Source organism: Papaver somniferum, chromosome 6 (assembly GCF_003573695.1).
Source record: "Papaver somniferum cultivar HN1 chromosome 6, ASM357369v1, whole genome shotgun sequence".
In the NCBI taxonomy this organism is placed as follows: Eukaryota; Viridiplantae; Streptophyta; class Magnoliopsida; order Ranunculales; family Papaveraceae; genus Papaver; species Papaver somniferum.
Window position 1 is genome coordinate 2,805,538 of NC_039363.1, and position 18,209 is coordinate 2,823,746.

Sequence of the window (18,209 nt, forward strand, 5' to 3'; positions counted from 1 at the left end):
CAATACAAACTACAGTATACCAAATGGTCATACTTTTGTGATTCGTTTACAAATTAGTCATACTTCCGTCCGATTTAACACTTTTGAATAAAACAGTATTAACTTTTCTCAAAATATCCTCCTCCAAAATACCCTCCTCATTTAACTAATTGGTTGTGGTGTGGAAGCTTAAGAATCTTTGCTAAACCCCATAAGGGAAGCGATGAACCCTTTAAGTGAATGCGTTCTAACGATCCTGAATGCGTTCGAACGAACCTGAATGTGTTCTAACGATCTTGAATGTGATGTAACGATATGTAAGCGGCGGCACCACCATATACAAATAGCATTACCGTCCAAAAAACTATAATGAATACAAAATTTGAAATTATGTATGAAAGGGTAAGTACAAAGGATAGATAGGTAATTTGATTAACATATTTAACTGTAACTCACCACTTAACTCTCTATATAACAGAAGAGTGACCATTTTGTTAATAATTTGTAACAGTATAATGCTTTTGTAAATCGGTTCCTAATACTATGACTATTTTGTAAATTTTCCTTATAATAATTTCAGTGAGTCGTAGGATAACTGCCACACAATTTCTCTCTGAAGAAATTTCAATGGATATTTCGGTGAGTCTAGCATCCCTCTTTTTTAGATCGCATGAAAAGAATTTGGGCAAGCAGTACGCGTCACCAGATAGATTCTTGGCCGCAGATGCTTCAATAGTGATTCGTACGAAGGTGCGGTGATCGCCAGCTCTGAGTAACAAGCAAAACTTCAACGTTCGGATATGTGTAACCGATAAAATACCATTGTTTTACTCTTCGGACTTCGGATGAACCCATAAATAATGGGTTGAATTAGTAGAACCACGCCGGTGTCAAAAAGTCATTAACTCTTACCAAATTCTGGTCTCGTTTTTTCTCTGTGATGGCGAATTCAGGCGGACTTCCATCCTACGGTGCTGTTTCTCACAGATCAAGGTATCATCACTTGATTTCATCCCTTTACACAAAGAAGAAAATCACGAACCCTAGAAATTTGAAGAGTATCACGATTTTTAATTATTTTTGTATAATTTGTTTGTTGTTGTTGTTGTTGCAGTGCAAGATCGGGGTATAATAACAATCCAGATGAAATTCAGCTTCGAATCGATCCGATGAATGCTGATTTAGACGAAGAAGTTAATGGTCTCAGAAGTAAAATCTCCCTGCTCAAAAACGTAAGTTTATCAATTCTAGGTCTAACCTTTTGATTTTTATTTGAGATTTCTGGAATTTTTCTGCAAATTTTGAAACGTTTGAATGTGGTTTATAGTGATGGATATTGATAATTTGAGTTATGAGACATTTTCTTCAATTTTGTCTGTGAATTTTTGGGCGAGGATGATGTTGTATTTTGGTTAACCTAATTTGGTGGTTGTGTATGTTGCAGGTAGCACAAGAGATTGGGGATGAAGCTAGATATCAGAATGATTTGATTTCTCAACTGGTAATAATCTTCTTGCCTTTCAGAATTTGTTTATCTGTTTTTTGATTTACCTTTCAGAATTTTCACTACTCAGCCCGGTTAAGAATAGCACTCTTAGTCTTTAGAAAATCTTCTTGGGTTGTTCCTTGGCTTATAAGTTGCTAAAAAATGCTTCGACATCTTATGCCAATTTATCACATATTGTTGGATCCTGACGATTGCTTGTAATTTTCAATAATTCGTGCTTCGCCAGTTGCCACCATTGTCCAATTCGTGTGGGACTGGACATCGTGGAAGCCAAACAAAGTTCATTTTTTGTGGATAAACTCTAAGATCATTTTGATGAGCCCTATATTAGCCAGAGTGTTTAGCTCAATTCTCAATTGTTGTATGCTTTAGGTAGGCAGATAGATACAGCTAACTACATAAATCTTTGCACAAACGATGCCTATAAAGGATACAGCTGCCGAATTTGCAGTAGATAATGAGACAACTGATTCCCCACTTGTTTCATTCCTTCGCAAACTTGCGTTGATTTTTCATAAAATATTAAAATTGAACACTCTGTGTTAGCAGATGCTTCACATGAATACTCATTACACATTGTGACTATGTGATAGATTGCCCTCTGATTGGTTTTGTCCCCTCATTTTTCTTTTTGAAAAAACAGCAAATGACGGTGATTAAAGCGCAAGCAGGAGTGAAGAACAATATGAGGTGGATAAATAAAAAGATTATTCAAAATGGTTCGAACCACGTATTCCATGTACTCTTATTTGTGTTATTATGTTTCTTCGTGGTCTACTTCTTGTCCAAATTTTCTAGAAGATGATGAGTATTCGGCTCAAAGAAACAGCTGATCAAAGAAGTTTTCAAGGTCATTCAAATTATCCAGACGCAAAACGAGCAACGTCAATACAGGTTCCACTGCGAAACCTTTTCTTTTTAACTGTAGCAACTTTAAATGTTTTATGTGATCTTTTTCTTTTTCCTAGACTTGAATCCAACAGTTCTTTTTTGGTGTCTTATAGACTAAACATATGATAAATTTGTACATATATGAATACATAGCTTTATCTCTGAAATGAAATGTAGTGCCTTCAAATTTTATTTAGAATATGCAGAAAAGTTTTACATAAGGGAGCTACACTTGTTAAAGCCTTATAATCAATCACGAGTTTTCGATGTGTATAAATCAAACTAAGATGCTAAAAATATTTAATGACTTTCAGTTGGCTTGTGAATCCCTCTCCTGTGACACTTAGAGGTAGCCATAGAACTTCATATCAGAGCATGTCTCTTACAATATCTAAGCTGTGTAGTCTTCCCTTGGAAAATTTACTTGTAGATTACTGAAACATAAGTGAGCTGGATGTATGTTACCCACATGAGCAGATATTTGAGTTTATGGGTGATTCTGTAGAGCCTTGGTCTAGCTTGTCTGTCTTCACCTGGTTAATAACTCTTCTAGACCATTCAGCAAAGTAAGTCTCATTGTGGCCAACCTGCGCACCCTTGAAGTATTTGAAACATCGATCACTTTCTGCAGGAGGGCATATGTTGTCACCTTGTTGGTCCCACCAAGCACCTTCGTGTCTCATCCCAGAGGCACTTGCTACCCAGTGATGAGCAAATTGGCCCACACCTGCGAGTTCTTTCCATCCTCTGGGAAAGAATTCCATCACACTACTACCCCTATCCATTAGCACCTGGTTCGTCAATTGAGCCCCATGTGGTGACGCCACAATATCAGTAGAACTCATTAAACTGACCTGATTATGTACAACACACATACAAAAGAAAGAATTAGGTTGAAAGGAAATTCAGAAATTCATAATCACTTCTATACAGATGATAACCAAATTATTGTGCAGAAACAATTTATATAATTTTAACTTCTCAACTAGCAGATATTTGATTGATTGTGACTTGTAGAATTTTCACTAGACACACAGAGAATAGTGGACTGGATTGTTGGAAGCATCGAGTGTTTTCTATGTTTTTCCCATGAACCCTTTAGGGCATATTTAACTGATTGATAGCTTTTGCTAAATGCAAACTTCTTTTCTGGGTGTGTCTGTGAGTTTGTTTCCGGACCTTTTAGTTTACAACTATAATAGATCATGTCATTCGTACGAAGGATCATTCAAGTTTTTTAGATATGTACTTTACTTATATGTTTCAAAAATCAAGAATTAGATCCACCAACCTGATCACAAAAGCTGAGATCCTCTGAGTGGACTGCTGTTAGCTTGCATCCTTCTACCTTCTCACATTCTCTTTGGAATATCTGGATCACAACTGATTCATTTTTGAAAGACCTCGGACCCTTCCTCATCAACAGTGTCAACCGAATAACTGGTATCATTTTTCCATTAATGTTCAATACCTTCTCTGGTTGGCTTACATTACAGAAAGCCCTAGCCTTGCACCTCATCAGATCATATGCTTCACGCTTCTTCTCCTGCCCCATCCTCCCCATGTTATGCCTCATCACCACAGCTTTCTCGAAACAGAGCAATCCATTCCCTCTTTCAAATGTTTCTAGTTTTAAATCGTCCTCATAAGTCGCTTCCATGAGTTTCTGAAGCCATGTTACCATCCCAGTCCTGAGTTCACCCCAGTGGAAAAGGACCCATCTTGAAGGCTTTTCACAGCCTTTCCTTTTATACCACCCCACAAAAGGTAGCATGGCCGTGAAACAGATTGTTATAATCATAGTATGTATCTGATACATAGGTCAGCCCTTCCATGAAAGTGGCATTGGCAGGGAGACTCTCCGGCCACGCTAACCCATAGAAGTTATTTCCTCCATCACGGCGATCACGTGCTGATAAACAGAGTATCCTTCCTTTAGATACCTCTGACGGGAAGTAAAGGTACTCTACTTCATCATCCTCTATTATATCTTCGATTGTGCTCATGAACCAGGTGTGTCCTTCCCTGGGTTTAAACCTCCAGTCCTTGAGAGGGAGAAAAGTAACCGAGTCGCGTAACTTAGATGTCATTTCATTGAGCTTGCTGGAGTAGTTGCCTGAATTGTAGTTAGACTTACACAATGTCTCCCATTTTTGGAATGACCATGACTTGAGGGAAGAAGAAGATATTGGTGTATGTAGAGCTTGAAAATCAAAAAGAATCAGAAGTGTAACTAGTGATAGAGCGAGAAAGATTATAATTGTTGTGTTGCTATAGATATCAAAACCCTTTGATTTGCAGTGCAGATCCTTGGTCTTGTCTTGTCTCTCCATTTCCACAACTGCTATCTCATCCATTGTTTGTTTCTGAGGAACACCCATAAGAAGATGATCATGAGATTGTTCCTCTGAATCTTTCAAGGTTTAGTGAATGGTCCTTGGGAGTCAGAAAAATGACCCTAAAATATTTGTATAAATCTCGAAAACTGTATGCATGTACTTCAATTACTGAACCCAACTTTTCTGACTGCTCGAAAATGACTGTGTTGACCTTTTGATTTTATTAATCAACTTAATTATATTTTCTTATCTGTTGGATTAGTTATACATTTTCATTCATGGATGGGAGGAAACAGTTTGTCAGTATCGAAGCATTTTCATTTGTTAAATGCTTTATGTTGCATTTATGAACTCTGTTGTGTGATTTAAGATAGAGAACCGCGGAACCGGGATCTACGCCAGTGTCCGCATCGGTTCTTAATTTTTGTGCCATAGTCAACTCAACGCAAACAAAAAGAAAGAATTGTGTGTGCACATGGAAATTTGCAGAACATAAACCATCTGAATGGGTTGATTTTTGATTGCAGGAGAAGTATGCAACTGTAGAACAATGAGCTGAATATGATTTAACCACAGGCACATCCACTTGCTTGAAGTTGTTGTAGCTTATTTTTGTTTCCAGTTAGGATTCTGTTTCGGGATTGATCTTGTTTGTTTATCTTCACTTCAGCAAGTACATTTCTAGCCCATTCAGTGAAATATGTCTCGTTGTGACCGATCATTCCATCCTTGTAAATAGTCATACAACGACGATCATCTTCTGGGAATTCGCATTTTCGCAGGTCAGGATCCGGATTAGGATCTCTCCATGCACCTTGATGTTTCATTCCGGACCAACTAGCTATCCATTTATAAACATATTGCCCTATACCTGCTAATTTGAGCCATCCTTTAGGGTAGAATTCCATTATGCTGCTGTTCTTGTCCATGAAGAACATATTTGTCAGCTGAGCCCCATGTGGAGATACTAAGATATCTGTAGAACTCATCAAACTTACCTGCACAAAAAAAAAGAAAAAATCAATGAAGCCTGCCCCCAGTATTGCTGATTGAATAGCTGTACCATTTTGTCTGATCGATGCCCATCGAGTCAGACACATATTTTCCTCTGATATCTGACTCATTTAAAACCCGACTCATTGGAGCTTGAGTCAGACTAATTTAAAATCTGACTTGTTGGAGCTTGAGTCAGACTACTGAAAATTACAAGTAACATTTATTTTATGTATATGAGCGGAAAAAAACTAGACCTGGGTTTTCATAACTTGGGGCTGACTGATTCAGTCAGACTTAAGTCAGATATAAGATGTCTGAGTCGGTAAAAAAATGGACAATCTTTGAGCCGAAAGAACAGCTGAGCTGAACTCTGACTCCACCTGAGTCGGCTAATGACAAATTCCTTTTATATTCAAGAGTAGCTTAAAATAAAGAAAGATTGAAAATATTAGGCTGTCTTATTTACCTGCTCACAAAACGTAAGATTACCGGAGTCGGCAACTTGCAACTTGCAACCTCCAGCTTTCACACATTCTCTTTGAAATATCCGAGTAACCGCAGACTGGTTCTTAAACGATCTTGTTCCGGTTCTCATGAACATCGTCAACCCAATCTGCGTACCATTTCGCTCCAAAGGCACCTTACAGTAAACTCTAGCTTTGCACCTCAACAAATCATAAGCTTCAATCCTTCTCTCCCTAGACATCCCACCTTCATTATGTCTCATCACAACAGCTTCTTCGAAACAAGCTGGTTCATCATTTCTCAACCCATCAAAAGTCTCAATATGAACGTTACCATTAAAACTAGCTTTCAGCAATGTTTCTAACCAAACACTCATTTCCCTCCTAAGTTCACCCCAGTGAAACAAAATCCACCGTGCGGGTAACGAGCACTTACCGACTCTTCTATGCCAAGCTACAAATGGAAAAAGGGCTGATAGCCCATGCCAAATATTACCATAGTTGTAGTGATTGTTGGAAATAAATGTTAATCCTGGATAAAATGTTGCATTTTCTGGCAGTGCATCAGGAAATGCCAACGCATAAGAGTTCCATGAGCCGTCGTGACCGTCACGTCCCATTATACAAAGTAATCTTCCTTTTGATGCGTTTGATGGGAACTGCTGGTACTGAACTTCACCTTCTTCATGTGTATCATACATCGAAGACATGAACCAAGTATGACCGTCTTGGTTTGTTTGGGAGTACCTCAAATCTTTTAACGGAAGAAACGTAACGGATTGACGTAGTTTAGTAGTCATTGAACTGATAAGCTCTGATGAATTGGATTGTTTGAGAATCAACACATAACTTTGAGTAAACCGGGAAGACAACGAAGACGAAGCAATTGCAACGAATATTACCACAGCAATAGCTATTCCAAGAAGGAAAAATAATAGTCTTTCGCGAAACATGTAACGAGTTGGTGTTGCAGATCTTTTTGAAGGTTTGGGTAAGAGATTATGTGTTTGTGCCATTTTTGGATTATCTTTTTCTTTTCAAAAATTGGATTAATATATAGTGAATCAAAATTAACTTTACGTTTCTCAACCGAAACATAGCTATACAATCCACTTTACGTAGAGTTTATCTGATGAATGATGTATAATTTCAGTTTTCCCTTCTCTTAACATGGACAGGCCATCCGGTAAGTGAGCACTCGCTACAAAAGCTCGCACATTGCGTGCACGGATACAATTTTCGGCTTATCTAAATCAGGAACCCATAGTGGAAATGAACCACATATGAAAAGGGAAAGCAAAATGCTTCAACTGCAAGTCAACATAACTTCATTTCCAAATCATGCTGGCAGAGCAGCATGTCATATTCGCGGATTTGTGATTCTTTGAGTGCTTCTGTCAATTTCTTGGTTGTGATTAGAACTTTGATGCATTTAGACATAAATCTTTAATCAAAAATGTCAACTGTTTTGCTGAAAATCTTGTGGTTAAAAACTTTTTGGTATGTAAAAACTACTGCAACACCCATTTTTTAGATTATGGCCACTGTGAAACCCACACTCAGAAAATTTCAGACGCGCACCCATTTCTTATAAGAAAATTATTCTCAAATCCATAATTTATGAAATTATGTTTTGTTATTTTTTAAAGGAAAAAACTACTTATTTGATTCGTTTTCTTCTTCTTCCAGGTGTAAATCTTCATGAACACTTGAATTATGATTTTTAATCTCCTTTTTCCATTGATCAGTGATGGTGTAATTAGGGTTTATAAAGGAGAGATGTTGAATCGGTAAGGTTTTTAATCTCGTTCTCTTGATAAAAAGTATATTTTAGATCTGATTGATGCAACTATATATTAGACTATTAGTCATGTGTTGTTCTGATCTTCTAAAACAAGTCTTTAATCTCCTTTTTCCATCGACAAATACCCATCAGTACCATCTTCGTCTTCCATCGGCATAGCTCTGTTCACTTCATGGAATTATTGTAGCCGTAAACAGCTTGAGCTTCAATAGCACCAAGCTCGTCTGTCATCATTAGCTTGTCATCAACAACAACGAGAATCACAAACTTCAACTATCATTAGAATAGTTTGTTTATGTCAACTGAATCAAATCTGACAGCCGTCAGAAATTGTATAGAGGGACTGCATTTTGATGCTTTTGATGATTGTATATTCGATAGTTCAGAGAGGGGCTTTTGGTGTATGCAGCTTCCCATACGAATTGTGGGCTCTTGTCAGTTTTAGTTTCTCAATTGTGTGTTCCTGCCATTATTTTTCTTCCAGAAAATTGTATTGGTATTGCAAGTGATGGCATACGGAGCGCAGCCTTTGTTTCACATTTCAAGATCAATATTTCAGCTTCATGAAACATCCCCTTAGTGTATAAATTAGTGTAGTATATATGCAATTCTCATTCCTGCTTGAAGACTGCAGAGTACTCAAGTGTATCTTCGCATTTACCACTGGCGTTTTACTATCTCACTTCTCTTGAAGAGTTTCAATTTGTTGCGAAAAATTCAGTGTGGCAAGATTTCGACGCATGGCAAAAGCAAGCCCGGTGTTTACCTTGTTACAAGATATAGAGATGAAACCTCTTCTTTATGTCATCTCTACCAAGTCGGAGAACCTGAATCTGGACCACCCACCTTCTCTGTCCATACCTAGGCAACAAAAAAGAGAGAAAAAAGAAGATACCAAGATGAAACCTCTTTTTTATTCTATACTATAGTTTGTTTGTTGTGTTCGCCATCTACTGCTTTGACTGAGATTAATTAAGTGTTTCATAATATAATAATATAAAATATGAGTACGCGTTATTCTAGTCTGTCGCTGTGTCTGGCTCCATCTTAGTAGTGGGTATCTAGATATCCAAGACTAGACTTCTAGGTTGATTTTATTTCTAGGCTTCTGATAATCATGTGGTTCAGTACTTTAATTAACTATTATTTAAATGGTATGCTCCTTTGCAATAAATATAAATGAAGCACCAGCATCCACATAAATATGTGAAGCGCACACATAAATAAATGTGAATGCATCAGCTCAACAACGATGAACTGAATTTGGGTGCTTATGTTTTATTGGTTTGTATGGGAGATATTGAAACATGAAAGATGATGATGATGTTGTTATGGATACATAACCTGTTATGCAGTCGAGAAAATGTCTGCGTAACATGTTATGCAGTAGTGAAAAACGGATGCATAACCTATTATGCATCTACAAAGTTTGTTGCATAACTTGTTATGCAGTTCAGAAAACGATTACAAAACACGTTACGCAACAACTTTTTTGTCACTATTAAAACCAACAATAACAAAGACTGCATAACTTGTCATGCACCTACAATAATAAATGCATAACATGTTATGCAGTCGCGAAATTGGATGCATAACCTTTTATGCATCCGAAAATATGGCTGCATAATGCATTATGCATCGAGAAAATTGTTGCACAATCTTTTATGCGTCGAAAAAATAGATGCATAATGCATTATGCATCAATTTTGTTATGTACGCACTGATACAATTAATTGTGGGTCTGGCAATGAGAATTATGGGTGTCACGGTACCTAAAATTAATTGTGGGCCTGACAATGAGAATATTATTTTTTTTGGGCCTGCGCCTAATTTAGGGGAAAATAGGAGGAGACCCAAAAAAATAATCTTCTCATTCTCAGGCCCACAATTAATTTTGTATACCGTGACACCCATAATTATATGAAATTATTATATGAATCAATACATAACTGGTTATGCATACTATCTTTTCAGGCATAACTCGTTACGCAGCCTAATTTTTCAGGGGTATAATTGGCAGCGCAACTTGGACATAACATATCTAAAAATCCGCGCCTTAGAATTTTACAAACTTTATATCGTTGGAAATCTTTTTAAAAGAGCTACGCAGCGAGTACAAACAAGAATATCAAATTTTTGTTTTTAACGAAAAAATCGGAGGTGATCCTCATTTTAGGGAAATTTTTTGAAAACTTGATACTTAACCATTATGCAGTCACCAAAAACGATGCATAACACATTCTGCAGACGCGTAACGAATTATGCAACCATTTTCTCCACTGCATAACAAATTATGCATTTGGATAACAAAATTATGCATCTATAACAAGTTATATTACCATTTTTTTGGTTGATTTTAGCCGTACATATAAAAAATTGATGCATAATGCAGTATGCATCCATATTTACGGATGCATATCAGATTATGCATCTATTTTCTCGATGCATAATGCATTATGTAGCCATATTTTCGGACGCATAACAGGTTATGTAGGTTTTCTGGACTGCATAACAAGTTATGCAACAAATTTTGTAGATGCATAACAGGTTATGCATCCATTTTCACGAATGTATAACATGTTATGCAGACAGTTTCTCGACTGAATGACATGTTATGCAGTCATAACCACATCATCATCTTCTTTTATGTTTCATTAACTCCCACACAAACCATTATCTTTCAGTTATTCGGGGGCTCTTGGTCAAAATCATGTATTTACACCATCATCTTCTTTCATGTATTCACAATACATTACACAGCCACCAAAAAAGATGCATAACACATTCTGCAGATGCATAACAAATTATGCAACCATTTTCTCCACTGCATAACAAATTATGCATTTGGATAACAAAGTTATGCATTTTTTTGGTTGATTTTAGTGCGTACATAAAAAATTGATGCATAATGCAGTATGCATCAATATTTACGGATGCATATAAGATTATGCATTTATTTTCTCGATGCATAAAAGATTGTGCAACAATTTTATCGACGCATAATGCATTATGCAGTCATATTTTCGGATGCATAACAGGTTATGCATCTATTTTCACGACTGCATAACATGTTATGTAGATATTATTTTAGGTGCATGACAAGTTATGCAACCTTATTTTTTGTTGGTTTCAATACTAAGAAAAAAGTAGCTGCATAACGTGTTATGCAACCGTTTTCTGGACTGCATAACAAGTTATGCAACAACTTTTGTAGATGCATAACATGTTATGCAACCATTGTCATAGCTGCATAACAAATTATTCAACCATTATGACCAAACATCAACACCAATATGACCAAATACATATGTGGCTTCCCAACCAACAACACCAACACCTCTCAAAAACGACTAAAACTATAAAGTACCATACTAATTCTGAAAAAAAGCAACAAAACAAAAGCATCCACAACAACTATTTTCCACTGCCCCTTGAAAAACAACTAATGAACCCATTGAAACCGGCAACAAACCTTTGTTACAGGGTCAAGAAAATATGGCAAACTGACCCACCTTTCTTCCTTGTTTTCTCGTCAAATACCAGAGCCAAATACTCGTGTATTCATAAGAAACTTGTTATTGAATCAAGCTCAACTGGTAATCTTCTAAACAGACTCAGACACCACTTTAAATCCTCTCCAAAACCTGTGCAAAGACTCACCACTCTATAGTTAAAAGGTGGCAACAAGAACTGGCCGGTCATTCAGGCATTTAGCCAAGCACCTTGTGTGCAGTTTTGAGTTGGTGACGGATTGTGTAATGGATGCATCTTGGAAACTACCAGAATCATTTTCTTACCAGAAAATGTGGAATAGAGACAAACCCACTGTCCTAAACATTCACATAAGCCTCATACATTCATCAAAATGCACTTTATTCACTGAAGTTAACAACAACAACAACTTACCTCTCTTCCCTGGCTGATATAACTTCTGAAACTGTTCACTATCAATCCTTGTTGTGAAGCCAAATTCGATAAAAACACATCTTCATTTTCTTCTCCGCTTCACATTCCTTGTCTTAACGTCCTCCATTACTCACCCAAATCGATGGAAGCAACTCGTTTTCTTCCTTATCTCCATCAGCCAAAACTTCCATCTCTTAAACCTTCTATTGATACCTTCACATACGATGACGGAACCACTGTCAAACTTCTGAATCGACCAACCAATTTCTGCATCTTCCTGTGTTGAACTCACATCACAATTTCGAGACCATCTGCTGCCATCTTGGAATCAAAGACAAACCCAAGTTCTTAAATCTTCTCAACATCACAGACCCGCCTTCGAATTCCTCTTCCATTCCAATCAACACACAAACTACAACCCATTTTTCGCAATTCAAAATCAGCAATTTCTTCTCATCTGCTTTGATTTCAAAATCTCACAGATCCCCTTTCCTCTTCTTGAACATCAACCTTCCATCTGATTGAAAAAACCCCAATCTCAGTTTCTTCTTTGATTCAACCAAAATCATAGTAGCAAACTCTCCCTCGAATATTCGTTGTCTAAATTCTTCGATCTCCTTATCTGAGTTAAAAAGAATTGAAGATGATGAAGAAGAAAAAAGAACGACAACCGAATTTTATAAATTATGGGTCTGAGAATAATTTTCTTCCAGAAAATGGGTGCGCGTCTTTAGTTTTGGGAGCGTGGGTTTCACAGTGGAAAGATCTGGGAGAATGGATTTTCCTGTAGTTTTCACTTATTTTAACCACAAGCACATCCGCTTGCATGAAGTTGTTGCAGCTTATTATCCATCCCCAAATGAGTTTTACTTGAGGAACGATCTTGTTTGCTCTTTTTCACTTCACTAAGTACATTTGTAGCCCATTCAGCGAAAAACGTCTCATTATAACCGATCTTTGCACCTTTGTAAATCTTCATACAGCGGGGGTCATCTTCTTGGAATTCACATTGTGGCTGATCAGGGTCTGGATATGGATCTCTCCATGCACCTTGATGTTTCATTCCGGACCAACTAGCTATCCAGTGATAAACGTATTGCCCTACACCAGCTAGTTTGAGCCAACCCTTCGGGAAGAATTCCATTACGCTGCTATTCTTGTCCATGAAGAACATGTTTGTTAGCTGTGCTCCGTGCGGAGATACCAAGATATCGGTGGAACTCATCAAACTTACCTGCATCAAAAATCTGTTAATCCTGCATTCCTCATAAAAGCAGAGCAACAACTCAACGTAATACGGAAGGATTTGAACGTATAAAGATGCGAATTAGCAGAAGAACAGAATTTTACCTGCTCACAAAAGGTAAGGTTATTGGAGTAAGCAACTTTTATTCTGCAACCTTCAACCTTAGCACATTCTCTTCCAAATATCTCAATAACCATAGACTGATTCTTAAACGATCTTGCTCCGGTTCTCATAAACATTGTCAACCCGATTTGTGAATCCGTTCGTTCCAAACTCACATTACAATGCGCTCTAGCTTTGCACCTCAACAAATCATAAACTTCGATTCTTCTTTCCCTAGACAGTCCACCTTCATTATGCCTCATAACAACAGCTTCTTCAAAGCAAGCCGGTTGGTCATTTTTCAACCCGTCAAATGTCTCAATATGAACTTGCCCATTAAAACTAGCTTTCAATAATGTTTTTAACCAAACGCTCATATCCCTCCTTAGTTCACCCCAATGATACAAAATCCATCGTGCGGGTAACGAGCACTCACCGACTCTTCTATGCCAAGCTACAAATGGAAAAAGGGCTGATAACCCATGCCAAATATTACCATAATTATAATGATTATACGAAACAAATGTTAGTCCTCTGAAAAGTGTAGCATTTTCTGGCAAGGCATCTGGAAAAGCCAAGGCGTAAGAATTCCATGACCCGTCGTGACCATCACGTCCCATTATACAAAGTAACCTTCCTTTTGATGCATTTGATGGAAATTTCTGGTACTGAACTTCACCTTCTTCATGTGTATCATACATGGAAGACATGAACCAAGTATGACCTTGATGAGCTGTTTGAGCATATCTCAAATCCTTCAACGGAAGAAACGCAACGGATTGTCGTAGTCTAGACGCCATTGATTTGAGTTCTAGTGAACAGTTTAAGTACAAATCACTATTAACTAGTTTACCCCATTTATGGGATAAAGAGAAAGAAGAAGTAAATGAAGATGGAGTCACCAGAAGTTGGATTTGGAAAATAATTAAAATGACTACAAAAATGCATAAGAAATATATCACAAGTTTCGCTTCTGATGGTGTTATTGAAATGTTTTTATGTGGATGTTTCTCTGCTTTCACAACTAAGTTGCTCATAGTGATGAAAATGCTAAAATGTTTTAATGATTTAAAAAGATGAAAAATTTCCTTGTGTTCATAAAAAGTTGAAGATGATAACGAGGCAATGGCCAAACCCTCAAGCTCCAATAAAGTTAGAGCGTGGATGTCATTCCCCTTATCCCCAAATTTCATGCATGCTTGGGCAAAGAAAACTTGAAACGGCTGCAATTCTTGTCCTATTGAGCTGAGCTTGTTCGTACACTCCGCTTACACCAGTCTCAGGATCCATGTGAAGAAGAACCAAGTGTTAAATTTTCTGGTGGTGAATAATACCATGATTATTGCAGTACTTCACATTATTATCATTGAACTAAACTGAATCCATCTCTCCATTTGCCGGATCCCAGTATATGTGGGCCTCCAAACCCTGACCTTTTAGGAAATTTTCATGTTTTTGTGGGATACCCGTTTGTTTGTATTTTTTTCTTTATGGAAGTTTTCTACGCGCTCTCATAAAATTTTATGGTGTTTTTATGAAAATTTTGGATCCATTTCACATCAATAACTCGACCTCTGCTACCTTTAAGTACCTTTAGACAAGTTTCATTTGCAGTGGATATTTGAATGCCAAGCATAGCCCGTCATAATCTATCCTCCGGGGCATATGATAATTCTTTCGTCATCTGAGGCGTTAACTTACGCTAATCAAGATTCAAGACTTACTCCATTGTTTATGATAAAATCTTTTTTTCTAGAAGAAAAAACTCGATCAAATGGTTGGATTATATTACTTCTCTTCACCAATTACTTTGTGTTAGTACCTTTTAATTGTATTTTTGGTTTTGATCTCGATATTCTTGAAGTTCATCTGACTATTTTATCATGACCGACCAAATTGTTGGGTATATAGTGGTAAAACCGGCCGGATAGAAAACACATATGCATTAAAACTCTAAACCGTATTGTGTTGTGCCATTCCAAATTGCATTCAATATTGCAGGATTTATAAAGCAGAGTACTAAATCTTCAAAACAAAATCCTGGTTAAATTGGGAACAACATATTTGATACATAGATTTATTAGCTAGATAACATCAAGCTCACAACAAACGGAGATTAAGAAATAGATGCCTCCATAAAACGAAAGTACGGCTTCTCATACTAACACGCGTTTTAATTGTATATGCCTCTCAAGCAACATGATGTTTCATAGGTGTCTGATAAAACATGGAGTGGTTAAGATAAACCTGAAAAAAAAATGCAGAAGAATATTTGAACGCGAAGTAATATCATCAAACATTAGCAAAGGATCCAATATAATCATGTTGTGAATAGTGAACATACCGATCCACTGGATAATCACAAATCTTGTTGAAGCTCTCTTTTTTGAGATTGTAAGAGATAATCTCGTAAGGTAAAAGTATCAACGCCTTCAATTCATCTTCATCACCTTCTCCTTCAACAAATACCTTTAATATCCGGTAATATAAATAACTAATGGAAACACCACTCCCATACTGATTTGCTAATTCTCCAAGGTCTACTCGAGATATAGGTTTCCACCCACTGTAATCTATCTCCATCTCAAAGACATTGAAGCAATTGGATGTTGACGCCTTGTCACGTAAAATAAGATACAAATGACCCATGCACTCTCCATAATACTCTACTGTAGAGCTATATTTATCCATTTCATCGCTAAAGGGTGAACTTTTTAGTACTTGCTGAGCAATATCAAAGTAAACTAAAGTATGGATGCCCGACTTGATCCAATTCAGACATCCATTCCAATAAAAACCACGGTAGCTAGGGATACGAAAGATATGATAAACAAGTCTCCATGAACATGTTTCCGAAGAATAGATTGCTATCTTATACATATGAGTTTTATGATCAGTACTCCAGACACATGCAATTTCATAGTTAGGTGATTTTTGTGGACTGAAAGCTAAATAGAACTGGAATTCAAACCAATCCTCCCAACTGAGTTCTTTTTGGTACTGAGGTGGTGGTGGAATGGTTCTGTAATGTCTTGTGGAAGGATTGTAAATATAGCGAGTTCCGGTATGAGAACTAGGGTAAGGCCCGCAGCACAAAAGAAGACCATTACAAGATTGTTCAATACGTAAAATCTGGTTGCTGTTCATTGACTTGGATTACGAAACTGATATTGTTTCTGACTTTGGGTTCATGAACAAGCAAAAGCACATCATAGTGTGTCCCATCATATTTGAGAAAAAACAATCCAGATAATGAGGGTTTGTTCTTCTGAAGCACATAATGTTTTTGCATGAAATTTGATTCGGAAATGAGAGAATACTAATGCTTTGATACAGACTTGAATACTACTAGTGATTTTACAGAACAAAAAAAGTTCATGAAATAGTAATTGGGAGTTATCCCTTATCCAACTTTTTTACAAATGGCTAAATTACCCCTGGATCATTAGTGTTAATTGAGTGTTGATTAGTTGTTAATTAATTTGAGTAGATTAAAATCAGATTATGGATAAAATTTTAATAAAAGAAAATTTGTGTTTTTGTGTTGTGGAGAAGAAGGAGGTGAGTTTTGGGGGAAAACTAATGGTTATTTGAAATGAGTGATTCTAGTGGAGGAAGTGATGTTGGTGAAGGTTTAAACAATATACATGATTGTGTTGATGGTGAGATTGTCTCAACTAATCCTATGGATTGGATGTTTGATGAAGAGATGTTAATAGAGGAAGCTTTGATAAATGATGCAAATGAAGATCCTATTGCTCAAAATGAAGGAACCAATCCTCAAAATGAAGAACCCGGAGCTCAAAACAATCAGGTAAACTTCCTATACTCTTCAAATCTCATAAGTGGCGTTCCAAGTGGTCGATTCATGGTCATTATTCAACAACTCATTGTGAGGGTCGTTAGGTCGTGAGTACAATTAACTAACGACCCTTTAGAGTCGTTAATAAATTGGCACCAAAATAAACGACTCCAATGTTCAGTTATGAAAAATCGTCAATGAAGTTCCTAAAAGATGACGACTACATCTTTTAGGTCATCTAGAGTCGTTAACTCTATATATTTAATACCGAACGACTAAAAAACCTTTTACTCTCTGTAGCTATCACTCTAAGGGTCGTCAGTTAAGCATTACTATATATGGACGACCCTTTCATATTAAATGAGAGTCATTTTTTTATACATCTCTAATATTGACGACTCAAACTTTTTTTTTTTTAATAATTTCTGATTTCATAGTACCATTTCATTGAATTGTAAAAGTCATACATCTTTCATAGGGTTAAATTCAATACATGATAACGGTGCACTTCTACACTCAATCATAAAGCATGTAACTATACATGGTTCCATTGAAGATAAAATAACAATCATGTAACTCAAACTTTTTCTCACGAAGCAGCTCGTAGTATGCATACGCCTTCTTTATCTGAAACGCAAACGCAAACATACTTAGTTAGTATAGATCAAAGTTTTGGATAAGTTTTACCTCTTGTTTAAATACTTACTCTTATAACACTCAGCATATCCGTAAAGGCTTCCCTTACGGTCGTAAATTCTCTTTTCAAAACATCACACTCGAATTTTATCTCCTTGAAGCGTTCCTTGACTTGTTTCAAAGACCTTGAGTTGTGATTTCCGTCCAAAGCAACAAAGACGATGAATACGAGGTTCCACCAAGCATCCTATGTTTCATCAATGTCTTTGTCTAGCATTTCAAAATGGTTTGTGACTGTCAACCAAGCTCTCGTAATGGCACAATTCTCTTCGGAAGTGTAGGGAGTAGTCATGGTGTTTGCTCTTTCCTTACCATTTTCATCATTACCATCATCCTCATCCCCCTCTTCATCATCTCTAGCACCACCATTTCCATCCTCATCCTCATCATTACCTTCATCCTCCTCCTCCTGAATCTCCTCCTCCTCGTTTCCACGATTACCACCATTCCCACCATCACCACCATTACCATCATCAT

General features: G+C 36.9%; 4 protein-coding genes and 1 pseudogene across 5 annotated transcripts; 1 reads left to right on the top strand and 4 right to left on the bottom strand.

The window, feature by feature from the left end:
• The first annotated feature begins 819 nt into the window (after positions 1-819).
• On the top strand, positions 820-5,380 carry LOC113286677 (bet1-like protein At4g14600). Of its 2 annotated transcripts, XR_003329421.1 has the most exons (5): positions 820-972; positions 1,094-1,211; positions 1,424-1,480; positions 2,130-2,380; positions 5,244-5,380. XR_003329421.1 is itself a non-coding variant. In XM_026535266.1 (4 exons), exons 1-4 carry the CDS (start codon positions 920-922, stop codon positions 2,289-2,291), a joined length of 390 nt encoding a protein of 129 aa, XP_026391051.1. In that variant the 5' UTR covers positions 820-919; the 3' UTR covers positions 2,292-2,569. The 2 variants fall into 2 exon arrangements, 1 of the variants encoding a protein (XP_026391051.1); XM_026535266.1 differs by lacking the exon at positions 5,244-5,380 and having other exon boundaries at positions 2,130-2,569.
• On the bottom strand, positions 2,839-4,758 carry LOC113290318 (annotated as a pseudogene).
• LOC113286676 lies at positions 5,256-7,225 on the bottom strand. The gene is made up of 2 exons (XM_026535265.1): positions 6,179-7,225; positions 5,256-5,714 (listed from the first exon to the last, which is right to left on the bottom strand). The coding sequence occupies exons 1-2, from the start codon at positions 7,190-7,192 to the stop codon at positions 5,283-5,285; spliced, it is 1,446 nt and encodes a 481-aa protein (XP_026391050.1). The 5' UTR covers positions 7,193-7,225; the 3' UTR covers positions 5,256-5,282.
• A 5,463-nt stretch (positions 7,226-12,688) lies between these two features.
• LOC113290319 lies at positions 12,689-14,034 on the bottom strand. Its single transcript, XM_026539930.1, has 2 exons — positions 13,237-14,034; positions 12,689-13,120 (listed from the first exon to the last, which is right to left on the bottom strand). Exons 1-2 carry the CDS (start codon positions 14,032-14,034, stop codon positions 12,689-12,691), a joined length of 1,230 nt encoding a protein of 409 aa, XP_026395715.1.
• Positions 14,035-15,526: 1,492 nt separating this feature from the next.
• On the bottom strand, positions 15,527-16,381 carry LOC113290320 (F-box protein At5g07610-like). Its single transcript, XM_026539931.1, has one exon. It carries the CDS (start codon positions 16,379-16,381, stop codon positions 15,527-15,529), a length of 855 nt encoding a protein of 284 aa, XP_026395716.1.
• Between the last annotated feature and the right edge of the window lie 1,828 nt (positions 16,382-18,209).

Bases quoted from the DNA above. Each gene is read 5' to 3' on its own strand.
- LOC113290319 (XM_026539930.1), bottom strand. From the start codon at position 14,034: ATGGCGTCTAGACTACGACAATCCGTTGCGTTTCTTCCGTTGAAGGAT. The intron at 13,121-13,236 runs GTAAAATTCTGT...TTTTTGATGCAG, and splicing joins ACCTTACCTTTTGTGAGCAG to GTAAGTTTGATGAGTTCCAC.
- LOC113286676 (XM_026535265.1), bottom strand. From the start codon at position 7,192: ATGGCACAAACACATAATCTCTTACCCAAACCTTCAAAAAGATCTGCA. The intron at 5,715-6,178 runs GTAAATAAGACA...TTTTTTGTGCAG, and splicing joins ATCTTACGTTTTGTGAGCAG to GTAAGTTTGATGAGTTCTAC.
- LOC113286677 (XM_026535266.1), top strand. From the start codon at position 920: ATGGCGAATTCAGGCGGACTTCCATCCTACGGTGCTGTTTCTCACAGA. The intron at 973-1,093 runs GTATCATCACTT...TTGTTGTTGCAG, and splicing joins GCTGTTTCTCACAGATCAAG to TGCAAGATCGGGGTATAATA. The intron at 1,481-2,129 runs GTAATAATCTTC...TTGAAAAAACAG, and splicing joins ATGATTTGATTTCTCAACTG to CAAATGACGGTGATTAAAGC.
- LOC113290320 (XM_026539931.1), bottom strand. From the start codon at position 16,381: ATGAACAGCAACCAGATTTTACGTATTGAACAATCTTGTAATGGTCTT.